The 20318-nt window shown below is 38.0% G+C and overlaps 1 protein-coding gene across 1 annotated transcript in view; it reads left to right on the forward strand.

The window, feature by feature from the left end:
• The window catches only part of LOC101675074 (NXPE family member 4), a 44539-nt gene that overhangs the window by 16811 nt on the left and 7410 nt on the right, over nucleotides 1-20318 (forward strand). The window contains 5 exon segments of the mRNA XM_004828337.2: nucleotides 16012-16032; nucleotides 16034-16445; nucleotides 16448-16742; nucleotides 17254-17284; nucleotides 17287-17320. Coding sequence (XP_004828394.2) covers nucleotides 16012-16032; nucleotides 16034-16445; nucleotides 16448-16742; nucleotides 17254-17284; nucleotides 17287-17320 — 793 coding nt within the window.

The raw sequence follows: 20318 nt of genomic DNA on the forward strand, positions 1-20318 counted from the left end.
TACCTCTTCGTCCAGTCTGTGGTTGTTTCCACATTGCAGTACAACAGCAGAATTGAATATTTGTGACAGAGACACTCAGGCCTGCAAAGCCTTGAATATGTACCATCTAGCCCTTTATTGAAAAATAAATTGCTCACCCATGCTCTAGAGTTTAATAAAGTAAATCTTTCATTTATCACAGTCTGTTTTCTAGGAATATACTGCTTCATGACTAATGTAGGAACTCTTCAGCAGCATAATTCTGTTTACTCCCTGCTACCTTTATGCCCCTGGGATCATATAGTTTTATTTCTATTTCTGCTAAGCTACTCCTCAATATGTAATATATACACACATATTTTAGGTTGCATTTCTTAGGAGAACCCTAATACACTTTGTATTTCATCTTTTTCTTTGGCTATTAAAAGATTTCTCATCTTCATTTCTCAACAGTTTGACTATGATATGTCTGGTCAAGGAAGTCTTTGTTTGGTTCTCCTGAGGGTTCATCGAGCTTCTTAGATGAGTGAGTTGAAGTCCTTTATGAGTTTTGGAAAATTCTGTCATTATTTCCCTGGATATATTTACCTCCCCATTATCTCTTTTCTATTTTAGGCCTCTAGTTACTTATGTACCAGACCAGTTGATATTGCCCCACAGATCTTAGATATTCTCTTGGTGTTTTTTGCTTTCTCATTTTTAAAAAAATTTTATGTAATTGCTATTGGCCTGTCTTCAAGTTTGCTGTTCTTCTTCTGGGTCTAGTCTGCTGTAATTCCAATAAAATTTTCATGTCTGTGATTTTTTAATTTTAAACACTTTCTTCTAAGTTCCATCAAAATAATTAGCTCTCTTTCGTTATTTTTATCTCTCTGCTGTAATTTCTATATCTAGTCATGCTGTCCAATTTTTCCACTAGATTTTTTTAAACTTATTTGTCATGGTTATGTTAAATATCTCTGTACTGATCCCAGCAGCCTTTGAGTCTTCCTTATGTGACTTGTAATTTTTGACTGTCAGATATTTTGTATAAATAAGTAGTAGATATTGAAGGAAGGAATATTTCCCCCCCTCCCTAAAAAGGGTGTGCTTCTTTGGTCAAGTTACCAGAAGGCAGGATTGGGTCAACTTAGTCTATAGTTGAGTTGTGTCTGGGCTTTATCTTGAGTCAGTGCATCACTGGCTTTAAAATTGTTGAGGGCAGGTTCAGGGCTCTTTCTCCAAGAGAGCTTGGACCTGATCATGCACAAGACTCCACAGATCCCTTCATGCTTCAGGGACCAGATACCAAATCTCTAGTTCATGACACTAGCTTCTTTGGTTCTCTGGAGATTCCTGTTTGCTCTCTGGTCTTACTCTAGAATCTTCTACATCCAGAGGACTTGTCTCTAAACTTTGGGGAGCACGGCCGTGCATTAGATCAGTGCAGCCTGACGTGCTCTGGAGGCATTTCTCTCAGTCTTCCCCATCTCTCCAGCCCCCTCACTTGGGCAGACCCTTGCAGTGGTGAAGGCCTGGACTGCCTCCTAGTAACGTGGCTCACAGCATCAGCAGGCCTTGTGAGTCTTGGAAGGAATCTCTCTCAGCCTCTCAGCTCCTACATCTCAAGTATAACAGGTGTCTTAGACTTCTCCTGGTCTTAGAATACATTCTGTCTTGCTCTGTTAAGTCTTATGTTAATGTAGTTTAGTTTCAATGACACAAGGTTAATAGTCACAATTTATAACAAACATCTAAACAAAACTTAGAAGGAAATTTACTTCGAATACATTTAAAAGGAGAAAGGTGTTGGGTTTTTTAAAGATTTTATTTATTTATTTGACAGAGATCACAAGTAGGCAGAGAGGCAGGCAGAGAGAGAGGGGGAAACAGGCTCCCTGCTGAGCAGAGAGCTCGATGCAGGGCTCAATCCCAGTACCCTGGGATCATGACCTGAGCCACAGGCAGAGGCTTCAACCCACTGAGCCACCCAGGCACCCCTAAAAGGAAAAAGTTTTAATAACTCTTGAACTTAAGAAACCAGAGGATACAGTCCCAATAAGCAATCAGATAAAAGAAATCGAGAACCAAAAAATAATAGTGAATGTATGGTTTTATTCAGATACCACATGTGCCATTTACCAACATACCAGTCTATTCTCCACAACCAGCTAGGCATCTAACAATTCAGTTCTGTCACTAATTGTCCAGAGTTAGCAGAGATCCCACAGGTTAAGAGTTTAGTCCCACAAGACAGCCCCCATATCACATACTAGCTGCAAGTCTCAGGGGCCACTTGTACTTTTGACCAACCAGTATACACGTGGGGGTTCCCACAACCCTCTTCTCAGGTTTGATTGTTCACTAGAATGACCCACAGAATGCAGAAAAGCACTTTACTATTACCTGTTTATCATAAAGGGTACAACTAAGTAACAGCCAAATGGTAGAAATGCATAGGACAGAGTATGAAAAGAAAGCTCAGAGCTTGTACACCCTCTCTGGGTGATCTTCCCTCTCAGGACACTGATGTGCTCACCAGCCCAGAGGCTCTCTAAATACTGCTCAAGAGTTCTTATAACTCAATCTCCAGCCCTTTCCCTCCCCAAGGGGGACTGTAAGTTCCCACTCTATAATCACATGTTTGGGTTTTCTGATGACTAGTCCCTATCCTGAGGTCATCTACGGTCCCACCTTGGGTCACCTCATGAGCCCCGCTGTGGTCTAAAGGTGCTCATTATGAAAAAAAAAAAAAAATTCCTACTCCTCAAGAAACTGAAAGTCTTAGGAGCTTTGTATCTGGATCCAGGGACAGAAGCCAAATATACTTTTTACTATGCCATAGAGAGTAGTAACAAAACTAAAATAAGGTTGTTTTTTTTTTTTAAAGACTAAGAGGAAAGATACGTCTCTTAAAAATTGACAGTCTTAATGAACAAAATATAGAACAAGAGTAAATGCTATAAATCTATTCAGCAACAAATTTGAAAACTAGAAGAAACGATACATTTCTGGAGAAATGTAAAATTCCAAAATTAACTTAAGGAGAAATGGAAAACTTAAAAAAAAAAAAAAGCACTAAGCATGAAGAAAATAAAAATAATTAAAGACTTTATTTTAAGCAAGCACTAAATTTAGATGGTTTTGCAAGTACAAGTTATTAGACTTTTATGTAAGAGATTATCCTATCTGAAACAAGCTGTTTCAGAAAACAAAGGAAAAGCCTGCAATTTATCCTATGAAACTTTATACGAAAACTGATAAAGACAGTACAATAAAAGAAAATTATGAGCTTATTTAACTTAGGAACATTCATATGGAAATCCTAAGTGAAACATTAGTTAGCTAAATCTATCAGTATAAAGATAAATAAAATACCCATACCAGTGATAAGGAACCATTCAGGGTATCAGAATACAGCTTAACTAGGGATATTAAATAAAGCCCCATATATGGCCTCATGTTGGTTTTACAAGGGTTAATTTCAGTGTAAGGCACTTTGCCAGCAGGTAGGCTCTATGGGGTTAGACCCTCTACGCAGTCACCTTTCCAGGTGTGCTATCGGTGCCTTTCCTCTCAGAGTTCATGTGCTGGTTTACAGAACTCCTAGTCTCATATCCAAAGTTCTTTATTTATCAATGTTTGCAGCAAGTGTGGTATAATTTGCCTTGTTGTTTCCACCAAGTTCTTTTGCTCTAGCTTTTCTTCTTGTATTTTCTTTTTTCCCCTTAAAGGTTGAATTGCACAAACATTGAAAATCATGTATAACACCTTTTTGTAAGGATATTCCTAAGAGTAAGATGTGTAATAATTTAAAAAGAAAAATCCTTAAAAAGAGAAGATGAAAACTATTATACAGTTAACATAGAGAGAAAGCCTTGGCAGATTGTATTCCCAAAATGAATTCTAACTATTGAAGGAATTGTGTCATTTTAATGGTATTTGGTGTCATTATAGTAAAATAGATGTTATTTTGATGCTGAAAATATTTAGAGTATCTTATTGAAATTAATAGTAACAATTACTTAATGAGAATTCACTTTAATAATTCAGGTTTAAAAAAAAAAAAAGATAAATTCCCCACTTAAGGTGAAGTAATCTTGATAATGGGACCATATGTGGTTTGTCTAAAGATCTTCCAAAAAACAAGAAAAAAAAAAACCTCTCAGTGGAAATTTACTAGACTCCCATTAAGGAATTCAAGAAAAAGTAATGCTTATTCTCATAGATGCATAAAAGTATTTGATAAGGTTATTTATGTTTATAATAGCTATTGACGATAAAAACTCTCAAAAAAATAGCAATAGAAAAAAATCATTCATCTTAAAAAAAAAAAACAAAACTATCTGCCAAAATTCTGCAGCAGTCATTTTACTTAAGAGTGAAAATTTAGAAATAGTTCTTTCAAGATATGGATGGAAATAATAAGGATGACCACTGTTATCCCAGGCCAGAACATAAAGATAAGAGGAATTTCCAAATATAAGAGCTTGAAAAGACACAAACTGTCATTATTTGCAGATCCTAGGATATCTTCTTTAACCTAGCAAATTGAGAGATTTTTAATCTGCTTTATGAGTGATTGATCTACTACCTTTATTGTATGTTTACTTTAGCTCATGAAAGGTTTTTGTTTTTGTTTTTGTTTTTTTGGTCATAACTTTCTTACTTCCAGATCTGGCCTTTTTTTTTCCACTTAAAGAAGTCCTTTTATATTTTTAAGGCTAGTTTACTGATGTTGAGCCTCTTTAACTTTTTTTTGTCTGGCTGATGCTTTATATCTCCCTTCCATTCTGAACAATAATCTTGCCAGTAAGAGTATTCTTGATTGTAGGGTTTTTTTCTTTTTCAGCAGTTTGAATAGATCATGTTACTTCCTTCTGGCATACAAAAAAAAAAAAATTTTTTTTTAAGGTTTTATTTATTCATTTGAAAGAGAGAGCGAGAGCAGGAGAGAGAGCGCACAAGCAGGGGAAGCAGAAGAAGGAGAGGGAGAAGCAGATTTCCCACTGAGCAGGGAGCCTGATGTGGGGCTCCATCCCAGGACCCTGAGATCATGAACCAAGCTGAAGACAGATGTTCACCAACTGAGCTATCCAGGCGCCCTGGCATATAAAATTTCTGTTGCCAAATTAGCTCTTAGCCTTATGGACTTACCCTAGTAAATAATTATTTCTCTCCTGTTGCTAAGATTCTCTCTTTGTCATTAACCTTTGAAATTTTAAATGTTATGTGTGTTGGGGTGGACCTCCTGGGGTTCATCTTCTTTGGAGCTCCCTGCTTCCTGGATCTGGATGTCTGTTTCTTTGCCAGGTTAGGGAAGTTCTCTGCTATTATTTTTTCAAGTAAGTCTTCTTAGTCTCTTCTTCTTGTGGCACCTTAAAATGCAAATGTTAGTACAGATGACGTTACCTCAGAGATCCCTTAACCTGTCATCAATTTTTTTATCCCTTTTTCTTTTTGCTGTTCAGCTTGGGTGCTCTCTGCTACTTTGTCTGGACCACTGATCTCCTCTTCTGCATCCTCTAATCTGCTAACGATTCCCTCTAGCGTATTTTTCATTTCAGTTATTTCTTCAACTTTGATTGGTTTTTATATTTTCCCTCTTTGTTGAAGTTCCTGCTGACTTCTTCCACTCTTGTCTTTATGCCCTTTACTTTGGATTGTTTTTCTGGTAGGTGGCTTATCTCCATTTTGTTTAGTTCTTCTTCTGAGGTTTTGTCTTGTTCTTTCATTTGGAACATATTCCTCTGTTGCCTTTGTTTACATTCCTGTGAGTTTTCATCCCCCCCACCCCATGCATTGGACAAATGGCCTTGTGCAAGAATACCCCCTGCATAGACTGCATATACCTGGTGGCTTGGCCAGCTGGCTGTGATTGCAGCCAGTGCAGGTTGGGAGACTTGGGACCCTCTACGCTGGGGTCACCATGGTGGGATGGCTGGAGCCAACATGGGCATGGCCTGGAAGGTCCAGGGCACTCTGTGCAGAAGCACTCTGTTGAGACAACTGAAGTGAAGCAGGCAAGGGCTGGGTAGGTCCTGGGACACTCTATGTAAGGGGCATCTGGGCAGAGCAGCTGGAGCCAAAGCAAGTATGGAATGGGGGCACCAGTGTACTCACTCAGGGGGAGCCTGACGAAATGGCTGGAGCTCAAGTCAGTATAGACCAGATGGTCTAGGGACACTCTGTGCAGGTAGCTCCCTGATGGGACAGCTGGAGCCGAGGTAGGTAGGGGCCACAAGGTCTTGTGGAACTCTGCACTTGGGGGGCTCTGGTGGGACAACTGTTGATGAAGCATATACAGACCTGGGGTGTTCCAAAATGCTCTGTACCTCTGTTGTCTTGGTGAAATGGCTGGGGCTGTGGTAGCACTGTTCAGGGGTGTCCTGGGGGCATGTAATTCTGGGCCTGTCTTCTGGGGCCTCCTTGGAGGACAGCTGAAGCTGGTCACATAAGGTCCCCATCTGAGATTCCAGGTGGATATCAATTTGGGGGAGACAAAATTCAACTCATTATCTTATATCAAACAATTTGACCAAACTTTCTTATTACTTCTAATAATTTGTGGATTATCTGTGTGGATTTTTATATTATGAAACAGACAATTTTATTATTTTGTTTCCTCTTGCCTTCCCCCTACCCCCTCCTTTTAGGTCTTCCTACTTTTAATACAACTCCAGCAAAACATTGAGTAAAAGTTGTGGTGGCAAACTATTTTAATTTCTTCCTAACTAGTATAAATTCTTCTAAAACTTTAGAGGTAAGTGTAATGTATTAGATGTAGGGTTTTAATAAATATCCTTTATTATACTAATCAGGTTTCTGTTTCTAGTTTGCTGAGATGTTGTTTTTACATTGTTTTATTTTTTAATTATAAATGAGTGCTGCATTTTATTGACTTTTTTTCAGCATCAAGTGAAAGGATCACATTTCCTTCATCTAAATGTTAATGTGGTTGTCAGGAAGGAAAAACTGTTCCTCTATTCCCTTCTGCTTAGTAAAGGGAGTCCTGTGAATTACACTGACAAAAGACAAAGTAGCATGAAGAAAAAAATGTTCAGATATGTGCATGTGGGAGCCAACAAAAAAGTAGCTGTCTTATTAAATGTTTGAGGTTGGAGGCTTATCCATCTAATTTATTAGGGAAAAGGGAGGAGGGAGAAAAGGCTCTTGGGGAAGAACAAATAAGTTTCTTTAGAGAAGACAACCTGTTCTTTAGAAGAACAAATAGGCTATAAGAAAATTTGTGATAATGTTGGTTTATGCAGGGGCCACTGGTCATTTTCACAGAAATGAAACTCCCCAGAGGGGCATTTATGATAGCTGCTTTTCCCAGAAGTTGCTGCTCTTCCTCAAATAAAGGATGCTCCATGAAAGGTTCTTTCTGCATCTATTGAATCTCAAAAGTCTTCAGCTTAAAATAAGCTCTGTATGAACCCTGGGGTTCTGACTTGGATCCCTCATGGCAAAATAAAGTGGAGGTCCATTGCTGTCTTTCTGGGACAAAATGAAGCCGTGGTGGTTTTCTTCCTCTGTATATTACAGAATTCAACTGGGTAGTTACCTACTTAGCATTATTCAGCTCTGCCCTATAGTAAAATTAATTTTTTCCCTTCTGTACTTTCCTCACAAAATAGTTTGAGGGATTTTCAGCTTTCTTTCTATTTCTAAATAGTTTATATAACATAGGTAAAAGGGTAGAAATCAGGTAAAACTTGTGCTTTGTGGTACAAGTTGAAGAGGTTTTTATTATGAATTTATATTCTTTAAAAATTACACTTTGGATTTTTTAATAAATTTAATTTTTTAATTTTTTATTAACATATAATGGATTATTAGCCCCAGGGGTACAGGTCTATGAATCGCCAGGTTTACACATACCTTCCCCAATGTCCATAACCCAACCACCTTCTCCCTACCCCTGTCCCCCCGGGAACCCTCAGTTTGTTTTGTGAGATCAAGAGTCTCTTATGGTGTGTCTCCCTCCCGATCCCATCTTGTTTCATTTATCCCTTTCCTACCCCTCAAACCCCCCATGTTGCCTCTCAACTTCCTCATATCAGGGAGATCATAGATTTTTTAATAATTTAATTTTTTAAAGATTTTATTTATTTGGAAGAGAGGAAGAGAAAGAGAGCATGAGCAGGGGAGGGGCAGAAGGAGAAGCAGGCTCTCCTGGAGGTGGGAGCTTGATGGGGGGCTCCATCCCAGGACCCTGAGATCATGACCTGAGCTGAAGGCAGATGCTTAATGGACTGAGCCACACAGGTGCCCCTAATAAATTTAATTTTTTAGAACAGTTTTAGATTTAAAGAATGGGGAAGATAGTAGAGTTCCTAAATATTTTTTCATTCTACACTGTATTATTAAAATATTGTCATCAAACATTTATATTATGATATAAACATGCATATGTTGTATATGTTACTATGAGAACACATATTCTATGGTATATGGTTATAATTAATGAGCCAGTATTGATACATAGTCATTAACTAAAAACTATATTTAGATTTCTTTAGTTTTTAATATAATGTCCTTTCTCTGTTCCAAGATCCTATGTTACATTTAGTTGGCATGTCTTTTTAAATTCCTTCTGGCTATAATAGTTTTTCCAACTTCACTTGTTTTTGAGGACTTGATTTTCAGGAGTACTGATCAAGTATTTTACATAGAGTGTTCAGCAGTTGGGATGTATCTGGTATTTCTCATGGTCAGGTTGAAGTTATGGGTTTGGAGAAAACTACAGAGGTGACGTGTCTTTTTTATCACTGTGTATCAAGGGTACATCTTATCAATTTGATTTGTCACTATTGATGTTGACCTTGGTCATCAGGCTGAGGATATTCACCAAGTTTCTCTGCTGTTGGAGTTCTTCTCCCCGCCCCCACCCTATGTCATAATCTTTCCAAGAAAGGTACTATGCATAGAATAAGACCTTTCCTGAGTTTATTTCTTCTCCCATCAATTTTATTGCCTTATATTTTTAAAATAGTTCCTGTGTCAAGCTTTGTAAATGTATGGCTCTAGTTATTTTAGTATTCTCTCGTGATTTCGAACGTCTTTGCATCAGCTGTAGTAAACCCGTTTTTCCCCAGATGGATTATTTGTATATTTTTCCTTTCTGTTGATCAAATTTATTGGAAAGGTGCACATGTTTTAGTTTTGTTCTAGGAATTAAACTTTTGTTCTGATGGTTATTACTTCTTTGTTTTAGCTCCTATCAACATCTGCTCTTTTACTTGGCATTTCTTTACTACTTCAAGTTTACCACGCTCTTCTTTGGTGTTCTGGACGTGGGCATCCAACTCATGTGGTCTTCATTCTTCCTGCTATCTAATGGCTGTATTTACAGTTGTAAATTTCCCTCACAGTATAACGTGGTGGCGTTCTACATTTGATGGAAGGAATTTCGTTATTATTCACTGTCCACATTTTGTTGTGATTTCATTGTGATTTACATTTAAATAATGAATTTAACAGCTGTTGAGGTTTTTTCTTGTGACCCCATACATGGTCTATTTTTTTATTTTCACATGTACTTGAAAATAATATGTTTGTTTGTTTACTTGGATTTTACCTTGTCTTTCTTGGATTCTTATGGATGTTGACCTATTTATTTCTTTGCTCCAGATCTTTTGTCTTTCATATTCTTTCAACTCTTTACTCTCTGATTTCTGGGAACGATCCTCAACCTGATCTTTCACTTTCCTAACTGGCCTTCTGTATGCATTCTCCTCTTGCACCAGACTATCATTTATTCCGGGTATTATTTATTTCAGACCAAGAAGCTTCAACTGGTTCTTTTTTTTTTTTTTTAGATTTTATTTATTTATTTGACAAAGATCACAAGTAGGCAGAGCAGCAGGCAGAGAGAGAGGGGGAAGCATGTTCCCTGCTGAGCAGAGAGCCTGATGTGGGGACTCAATCCCAGGGATCATGACCTGAGCTGAAGGCAGAGGCGTAACCCACTGAGCTACCCAGGCACCCCTCGACTGGTTCTTTTTTAATGACTACTTGTTTTCTGCTTTCCAATCAGACAATCAGCATCTCCACTTGCTCTCTAATACTATAATAACTCTAATTCTTGTTCAGTGTGGTCCATTACTTTTTCCCTTTCTTACGTAGTGCGTGTACCTTCGGCTGTCTCATTATTTTTCCTGCGATGCCACATTTCCCTGGGATTATCCATGACTGTCAACAGTCCTGTCTCCCTAGGAGAACCTGCCAAACTGTAAGCCCTAGCTCGTGCCCTCGGTGTAGTGAGTATACAGAGATTCTTGGAAGGGGTCTTTAGAGCTAAGAGCCCATTTTGATTTTTCCTCAACAATTTCCAGTTTGTCATGCACACACACTGTGACACTGACCTCAAGTGACTTTTCTGTGCCTCCCCCGAAGTACAGCTTGTCCCAAGAGCTGTCATCCTCTTGGGACTCGATCCTCTAAACCACAGCTTCTCAACCAAAAATGGTGTTGGGAAATATGTGCAGGGAATTCGGCGGCTGCTGTGATGACACTGTTGCTAAAGCATTTGGGGCAAGGGGTTGGGAATATTAAACATGCTATAGGCATGGAGAAATCCCACACAATAAAGTACCATCTTGAAAAAAATGACAGTAGCCTTCCCATGGGTAGCAAGAAGACAGGAGTTAAAGCTGAGGACTAATTCACTCATTTGCACCTGCGGGTTTCGCCTCCCTGCTCTCAGGTTTCTGTAGCAGGGCTGGATGCTGCTACACCGCCTCCAGGTAGGTCCTGAAAGATGGTGCTGCCCATTCTCTCCCCTATAGTCACCAGGTAGCAGTGTTCTAACCAGGGCACTGCAAGGAAATTAAAAGGACCCAGAATGCTTGCCTCCATCTTTACCCTGTTCCTGACTACCAGCTTTCTCCTGCCCTGGTTTGGCTTCCTCCTCCTAAAGGCTAACCTCCAACAGGGACATCAGAATCCAATCATCTTGGACTTCCTCAGGATTTCTTACAGCTTTTACTAAGATCTAAATATACCAGCTTCTCCCTTCTGTGGCACACCTGGTGTTGAATCAAACAAAGGAACCAGCATCCTGTTAGTATTCTATCTTGGAGCCTCAATCTAGGAGCATGGAGTCTTAGCAACATGGGAACAGAAAGGTACAGTGGATCGCTAATTTTAGCTAATTTTGAAAATTTGGAGCATTAAAAGTGGATTTACCCCCAGAAAATAAGATATACAAAGACATGTTAAAAAAAAAAAATGCTGGGGCAGCTGGGTGGCTCTGACTCTTGATTTTGGCTCAGGTCATGATCTTGGGTGGTGGGATCAAGCCCCACGTCAGTTTTCATGCTCAACATGAAGTCTGGGTGAGATTGTCTCTCCTTCCCTTCTCCCCATCCTTCCCATGTTCTTTTTCCCTCTCTCTCAAAAAATAAATAAATCTTAAAAAAAAAAAATAGTGCAACATTCATAGATGAAAAACATACCAAGCAAGATGAAAAGCCTAGAACTCTATCAGGTATAGATGACAACATGAAACAGTGGAAGTCATAGCACCTCTTCTGTATAGACATAAATCATTTGCTGAATTATTTGGTAGACAATATAGGGAAAATGAAACATTTCATGGAGAAATATATTATTTCTACCATTTGAGAAAGTTTTTAAAAATTTATAAAGATTTTATTTGAGAGAGAAAGAGCACCCACAAGCCAGGGTAAGGGGCGGAGGATGAGGGGTGGGGAGCTTGACAGAGGCAGAAGCAGACTCCCCACTGAGCAGAGAGCCCAACACAGGCTCATTTCCAGGACCCTGGGTTCATGACCTGAGCCAAAGACAGATGCTTAACTGACTGAGCCACCCAGGCGCTCCTAAGTTTTTTAATCTGAAATAATTTTATAAGTATAGAAAGGTTTTCAAAAGCAGTATAGAGAGTTCTTATATAGTCTTCAGCCAGCTTCACATAATAACATCTTGTATGATTATTGGACAGTGTACAGAACCAAGAAATTAACATTGGTGCATTAGTGACTGTTAGCTAAACTACAGACTTTGAATGTCACAGTTTTTTCCACTAATGTCCTTTTTCTGTTCCAGAACCGAAGACATGATCCCACACTGAATTTAGTCATTACCTCTTTAATCTCTTCCAAGCTCAGTTTTACACTGTTTCTCATGATCATAAATCTTTTTTTTCTTTTTAAGATTTTATTTAGGGGCGCCTGGGTGGCTCCATGGATTAAAGCCTCTGCCTTCGACTCAGGTCATGATCTCAGGGTCCTGGGATCGAGCCCCACTTGCCTACCCCCCGACCCTGCCTGCCTCTCTGCCTACTTGTGTTCTCTATCAAATAAACAAATAAAATCTTTTTTTTTTAGATTTTATTTATTTATTTGACAGACAAAGATCACAAATAGGCAGAGAGGCAGGTAGAGAGAGAGGAGGAAGCTGGCTCTCCACGGAGCAGAGAACCGATGCGGGGCTCAATCCCAGGTCCCTGAGATTATGACCTGAGTCGAAGGCAGAGGCTTTAACCCACTGAGCCACCCAGATGCCCCTAAATTGGGTATTTTATTATTAAACTGCTTCCTTGGAATGGCTTCCACCTTCTGCAGAATTCTCATTGACCTGCATTTGGAGCCATGATTTTCTTCCTTGATCTAAGCTCCTCTGCCTTTTGTTTTTCAGATCGATCTTTCTTTCTTTCTTTCTTTCTTCCTTCCTTCCTTCCTTCCTTCTTTCCTTCCTTCCTTCCTTTTTTTTTTTAAGTAATCATTCTGCCCAATGTGGGGCTCAAACTCATAACCCTGAGATCAAGAGTCTTGTGCTTAGGGCACCTGGGTGGCTCAGTGGGTTAAAGCCTCTGCCTTTGGCTCAGGTCATGATGTAGAAATTGATAGTGGGATATTGAGTGGGATATCCCCCATGATAGTGGGAAATTGAGGCTATAATATGTCTTCCGCCCTTCATCTTGAATCAGGTTTTCCTGCTTATTTTTTACCAAAACATTTTTTGCACAGAGTAATACTCTATCATACTAAATATCACTTAAAATTTTCATGTGAAGTTGTAGCAATTAAAAAATACTTTGTAGTGCATTGTGATGGTTAAGACATTAATTACTATGATAACGTTCATATTCTCTAGGTCATTACTCATTTTTTAAATCTAAATAGCAACTACTGAGATAGTAGCTTTAAGTTTTAAGTTCCTATCGCAACTACTGAGACAGATTTTAAGTTTTTAATTATTATTATGGATTTCTCTGTCCCTTTAATTCTGTCAAATTTTGTTTCACATAAAATATATGTCCATGTAGGCACAATACACATTTATAATGCTATGTTTTCTGAGAAATTGATTCTTACCACTCTTTGAAATGTCCATGTCTATGTCTGGTGACACACATTGTCTTGTCTATTTTAACATTAATATTAGCTTTTTCATGCTTACAGGGCATGTTGTTTTCATCTTTACTTTCAATGTATAGAAAACTTTATATTTAAACTACATTCTTGATAAACAGCAGCTAGTTGGGTCTTGCTTTTTTATCTGTCTTAGAATGTCCAGTCAACTTACTGTTAGTGAAATTATTGAATGGATGTAGGTTTACCTGCTTGCTGTTTGTTTTCTCTTTGGCCTCTCTGTTCCTCTTTTTGGATTAATTGAGATTTTTTTTTTAGAATTTCCTATTAGTTTCTTTATTCTTTTTACAGCTGTAAGGTTTTTTTTTAAGTAGTTCCTCTAGAGATTATAATGCATATTCTTTTATAGTTAGTATCCTGCTACTTCGTGTGATCTGTAATAACCTTTCAAACATTTACTTCTATTTGCCAAGCCATTCTTTATGCCATCATTGTCATATTATTACAAAATTACAGTTCTTATTTAGAATAATTACATGTATTTTAGAGAACTTAGGACACAAGCATACAGTTTTTTTTTATTAACACATACTGTATTATTTGCTTCAGGGTACAGTTCTGTGAAACATCAGGCTTACATAAGTCACAGCACTCACCATAGCATGTGCCCTCCCCAATGTCCATAATATTTTGTATTTATCCATATAGTTACCATTTCTGGTGTTGTTCGTTCTCTCCTGAAGATCTGTGTTTCTATTTGTATAATCCCCCTTTTGCTTAAAGAACGGTAGATAGCGCCCCTCATAATACAATCCGGTGCTGTTCTTTACTCCAAGTTTCAGCTTCTGTCCAGTGTCCATCTGCTTGTGGTGGCCACTTTCCAGCACTTGCAGAGATTTTCTTTCTTTATGGTTTAGAGTTTATCATTGTTATCAGCAGGAGAATTGTTCTGGAAAACAATTTCATAGTGTATATTAAGACCCTTAACAGTGTTGGGGCACCTAGGTGGCTTAGTTGGCTAAGCATCAGCCTTCGGCTCAGGTCATGATCCTAGGATCCTGGGAGGGAGCCCTGCATCCGGCTCCTTGCTGGGCACGGGGACCTGCTTCTCCCTCTCCCTGTCACTCCCTCTGCTTGTGTTCACGTGCGCATGCGTGCTCTCTGTCTCTCTTACAAATAAATTTAAAAAAAGAAAAAGACCTTTGACAGTGTCACCACGTTGGACCAGTAACCTGGATTGCAAAGATTTATAACAAAGGTTTATACTGAAGTATAAGTGAGAGAAAAGTTGAATGCAATAAATGTCCAAAAAGATGGAAATATGTAAAATATTAAGCTGTATCCATGGGCTGGAATACTATGTGAGCCAGTGATATAGATGAGGTTTCTTTTTTTTTTTTTTTTAAGATTTTATTTATTTGTCAGAGAGAGAGAGAGAGAGAAAGAGAACGCAAGCGGACAAGCAGGCAGAGAGGCAGGCAGAGGCAGAGGGAGAAGCAGGCTCCCTGCCAAGCAAGGAGCCCGATGAAGGACTTGATCCCAGGATTCTGGGATCATGACCTGAGCCAAAGACAGCAGCTTAACCAACTGAGCCACCCAGATGTCCCATAAGGTGGGGTTTCTAACAACTGATTTTTAAAATATCAAAATTCGTTGGTAATATTCAGTTTATTCACAATCATGTGAAATGGCATGTAGAGAATGAAAGAAAAATATTAACAGTGGCATATCAGTTGTTGGCCTATATAGTTTGGCATTGTCTCATTTTTAATAATCAGTGTTTTTTTTTATTAGAAAATAAATATATTTTTAAAGATTTTTATTTATTTATTTGACAGAGAGCATATTCATTTGACATATGCTGAGCAGAGAGCCTGATGTTGGGGCTCGATCCCAGGACCCTGGGACCATGATCTCAGCCGAAGGCAGAGGCTTTAACCCATTGAGCCACCCAGGCACCCCTAGAAAATAAATATTTTTATAAACCTATGTTTATTATTTCCTAAGTTAACTAAAGCAATCTGAAAAATACTGATACATATCATAGAATGTTTAAGCAACATATAAAATATCAAATGGAAAAAATCGTATTTTACATAAAAGCCTCATGCATTTTTTTATAAGAATTTATTTATTTGACAGAGAGTGAGAGAAGGAGAGAGAGCACATGTTGGGGGAGCAGCAGAGGGAGAGGGGTAAGCAGGCTCCCTGCTGAGTAGGGAGCCCGATGCAGGATTTGATCCCAGGATCCTGAGATCATGACCCGAGCCGAAGGCAGAGGCTTAACCCACAGAGCCACCCAGATGTCCCAAAGCCCCATGCATCTTAAACATTTTCTTAGGGATTTTTTTAATGACTGAATTCTAGTTTTAAGATTAAGACATTATAGGACAATAAACATTTGTTGTGCGCTATGCAGTTAAAAAACATTTTCCATGTATTCACAACTGCCCAGCAAATGTCTATTTTACCATCATTTTAGGGAAGAAGATCCTAGAACCCAAAATATATTAGCCAGTGAAAAATGGAGTTCCACCACCAAATTCAAAGAAAATTATTTTTCCCACGAAACATACACGATGATAAAATCTCAGTATCATTTTATTTTTTTATGTCCCATTATTCTATAAAAGATCAAAGTTGGCTAGCCTACCAAAAATCATATTACATAAAAACATTCTCTATATGTTTATTGTATTCATTATCATTTCAGATATGGACGGTATTTAAGCTGTCCCCCTTCCCTTCATCACTGGAACTTTATCATGAAGTCCTCAAGTCCTGAATTACCACTGCATCCAGTAGTTTCATCAGCAGAGACTGAGCTAAGAATTAAGAGAATCATAGAGAAACTAGACCAGTTGATCCCACCCAGACCTTTCACCCACATGAGCACCACCACCAGTGCCACACACGGCACAACCACCATCCTCCACCCTCAACATGCCTACTGCAGGGGGGATCAGCTAGACATCCTGCTGGGGGTGAGGGACCACTTGCATCACAGGAAGGAATATGGCGGACACTTCCGGAGGGCCAGGATGTCCTCCCCAGCCCTGAAGGCAGGTGCTTCTGGAAAGGTGACAGACTTCAACAATGGCACTTAACTTGTCAGTTTCACCCTCTTCTGGGAGGGCTGGGTCTCTCTGCCCTACTCATCCACCCCAGTGAAGGGATGTCGGCTGTCTGGAGGGCAAGTAACCAAGGCTACGACAGGGTGATGTTCACCGGCCAATTTGCCAGTGGCATCTCCCATGTTGACACTGACTGTGCCCTGGTTTTAAACTCTAGCACTGAGATCTGTGAGTACGTGGGTGCTCAGGACCAAGAATCCTTCTATGGCGTGAGACCTCAGCACATGCCCTGTGCTGCACTCACTCACATGCATTCCAAAAACACGGAGGTTTCTTATCTTAGCAGACAAGAAGGGAGACTCTTCAAAAGGTAAATAATTATTTCGGGAGACTACCTGGGAAAATGTGGCAATGATTTAGCCTCCATGTTGATCCAAAGAAAAGTGCTCTGAATATATCAATTTTGGGACTCTATGAAGAGCCATTTTAGAAAAAAAAAAATCTGTGAATTCATTTTCATTTGGGGACAGTGTTGATGTTCCATTAGTCCCCAGTCTTTCTGGATATTTAACCCTTATCAGTGAAATAAAAAGATATGTAAACAAAATAAAAATTGAAAGGAAATGAGGAACATACATGTAAGTGCGTGCTCGAATATATTCTTACTTTGCCTCAATAGATTACCTTGCACCCCTTCTGGGTATCTGTACCCCTGGACTAATAAACAAAGGAAGGAAAATGTGATCAATGGCCTGAAATTATGGGTACAGTAGCCAATTATTAGCACTAAGAAATCACTGAAGCAATAAGTAATGTGGCTGTTAATGTTTCCTGATCTTTGGGGTCATCTGCAGATTAATTTTTGTATCTGTCTCTTTAAGAGCAAATGTGGGTGTAGAGATTATGGAAAACAATGCAACAATGCCATTAATGTCTCCAAATGCAACAGTAAGTTCTCCCTGGGATGATGGGTGGTGCTTAGTACTAAACTCATTCAAGGGTTTCTTTCTTCTGGTGGACTTGTTCATTGTTATCTGCCCTATTGGTATCTCTGCACATCAGTCTTCTCTGTGGTGAGCCAAGATATCAGTTACCCAAGTAAATAAATGATTGGAATCACTAGGGTATCATAAACCTGTTTAAGTAACTGTAATTCATCATTAATCTATTTATCGGGCAACAGATTAACTGCTTATTCAACACGATAACCTTCAACTGTCCAAACTCTCTATTTACACCTAGGTGTTTCCCTCCCCACATATCTCCTTCCCACATCACTATAAACCCAAAAATCACCATCTAGAGGTTTCTAACCTGCCATTTAAGAGTCTCTTGGGTAGACATATGTTTTTTTAATATTCAATTTTTTAAGAGTTCTTATAAATGTGTATTGAATGTTGTCATATTCATTCTCCGCATCTATTAAGGTGATCATGTGATTTGTATCCTAATTTGCTAATACATGTAACACATTGATTTGCAGGTACTGAACCATCCTTGCATTCCTGAAATAAATACCACTCGAGTGTGGTATATGATCTTTTTAATGTATTGTTGAATTTGGTTTGTCAATATTTTGTTAAGGTTTTTTCATCTAAGTTCATCACGGATATTGACCTATAATTTTGTGTGTGTGATGTATTTGCCTAGTTTTGGTATCACAGTAGTGTTGGCCTTGCAAAATGAGTTTGGAAGCATTCTTTCTTTATAATTTTTTTTAGAATAATTTGAGAAAACTAGGTATCAACTTTTCTTTGGGTATTTATTAGAATTCACCTGTGAAGCTGTCTGGTTCTGGACTTTTGCTCTTTGAAAAGTTTTGAGTTACTGATTCATTTTCAGTCCTTGTAATTGGACTCTTCAGATATTCTATTTCTTTATAATTCAGAGTTGGGAAGCTGTTTATTTCTTCTAGGTTTTCCAAATTTTTGGCCTGTAATTTTTCATATAATCTCTTATATTTTACATATGTAGTATCATCTGTGATCTCTCTGTTTTCACTTTTTTTTTAAGATTTAATTTATTTGAGAGAAAGAGGGACAGAGCTAATGAATGAGGAGGAAGGGCAGGTGAGAGGGAGAAGCAAGGCTTCTGGCAGGGAGCCAGATGTGGGACTCTATCCCAGGAGCCTGGGATCATGACCTGAGCCAAAAGTAGACGCTTAACTGACTGTCACCAACACCCCTCCTTTTTCATTTCCAATTTTATTTGTGTTCTCTTATTTTCATTAATGAATCTGGATAGTGGTTAATTGATTCTGTTTACCTTTTCAAACAACCAACTTTTAGTTCATTGAGCTTTTCTATTTTTTTTTTCATGTTCTCTTCCATTTTTTTTCCACTCTGATCTTTAGTAAGTCTTTTCTTCTTCTAACTTCGGGCTTTGTTCTTTTTCTCTAGTTTCTTTAGGTTTAAAATTGGACTGTTTATTTGGACTTTTTTTGGTTTATTTTTTGCTATAGTACTACAAACTTTCTCTTAGAACTATTTTTGCCATGTCCCATGGATTTGGGGGAGTTGTGGTTCTGTTTTCATTTGCTTCAAGGTGTTTTTATTTTTTTACTTCCTCTGATTTTTTTTAACCCATTAGTTATTTAGTAACCTGCTATTTGGTCTCCATGTGTTCATGGTTTTTCCAGTTCTTCTTGTAATTGATTCCTAGTTTCATGCCATTGTGATTGGAAAAGATTCTTGGTAAGATTTCAGTCTTTTTGAATTTAATGAGACTTGTTTTGTGGCCTAACACGTGATCTATCCTAAAGAATGTTCCCTATGCGCTTTAAAAATATGTGTTCTGAAGGTTTTGAATGAAACTTTCTATAGATCTCTGTTAAGTCTATTTGATCTAATGTGACATTTAAGGCCAGTGTTTCCTTATTAAAAGGATCTGGATGATGTAACCATTGATGGAAGCATGGGGTATTTAAGTCTTCTACTATTATTGTGCTACTGTCAATTTCCTGTGTCTGTTAATATTTGTTTTATGTATTTAGGTGTTCCTATGTTGGGTTGCATAAATACTACAAACATTATATCCCCTGCTTGGATTTAGCCCTTTATCATTATGTGATGCCTTTTTCTGTTTTAAAGTCAATTTTGTCCTACACAAATATTGTGTACCAGCTTTCTTTTTAATTTTCATTTGCGTGGAATATCTTGCTTTCCTTCACTGTCAGCCTGTGTGTCTTTAGATCTGAAATGAGTCTCTTGTAGGCCGCATACAGGTGGTCTTAGTCTTTTTTAATCTGTTTTGCCACCTTATGTCTGTTTTTTTCTTTCTGAGAAGTTTTAATTATATTTAATTTATTTCCCATGAATATGCCTATTCAGATGTTCTGTTTCATCTTGTATCAATTCTGTAAGTTGTATTTTTCAATGAATTTATCTATCTCCTCTAAATTTTGAAATTTGTTGGCATTCACTTTTATTGTAATATTGCCTTGTCACCCTTTTAATGTCTACAGAATCTTTAGTGATCCTTTTTCATTTCTAATATTGGTAACATGTGCATTCTTTTCTCTTTCTTTCCTTTGATTAGAGCATTTAATCCACTTAAATTAATTATAGACATGTATGTACTTAATGCTATTCTATTCATTGTTTTCTGGTTCTTCTGTTCTTATCTTCCCTTTTATTTTCTTAACAGTTATATTTGGGTTCTTTCCTCTTTTGTTTATCTATTATAGATTTTTGTTCATGGATACCATAAGATTCATATATTCACATATATGTATTAAGCTGATAGTCAATTAAGTTTAAATGCATCGTAAAACAGTACAATTTTATTCCCCCCACTGCCCATTTTTTTGATGTCTTATTTTATGTCTTTTTATTTTGTGTAAACTTTAACTGTTTTTATGGTCATAGTCTAACCTATTTTTGTATTTAACTTTCATACTAGTTCTTCAAGTGGCTGATTTACTGCCTTTACTGCATAGTTGCCTTTA

This window comes from Mustela putorius, unplaced genomic scaffold, assembly GCF_011764305.1.
Source record: "Mustela putorius furo isolate JIRA1106 unplaced genomic scaffold, ASM1176430v1.1 tig00000460_pilon_pilon_pilon, whole genome shotgun sequence".
In the NCBI taxonomy this organism is placed as follows: domain Eukaryota; kingdom Metazoa; phylum Chordata; class Mammalia; order Carnivora; family Mustelidae; genus Mustela; species Mustela putorius.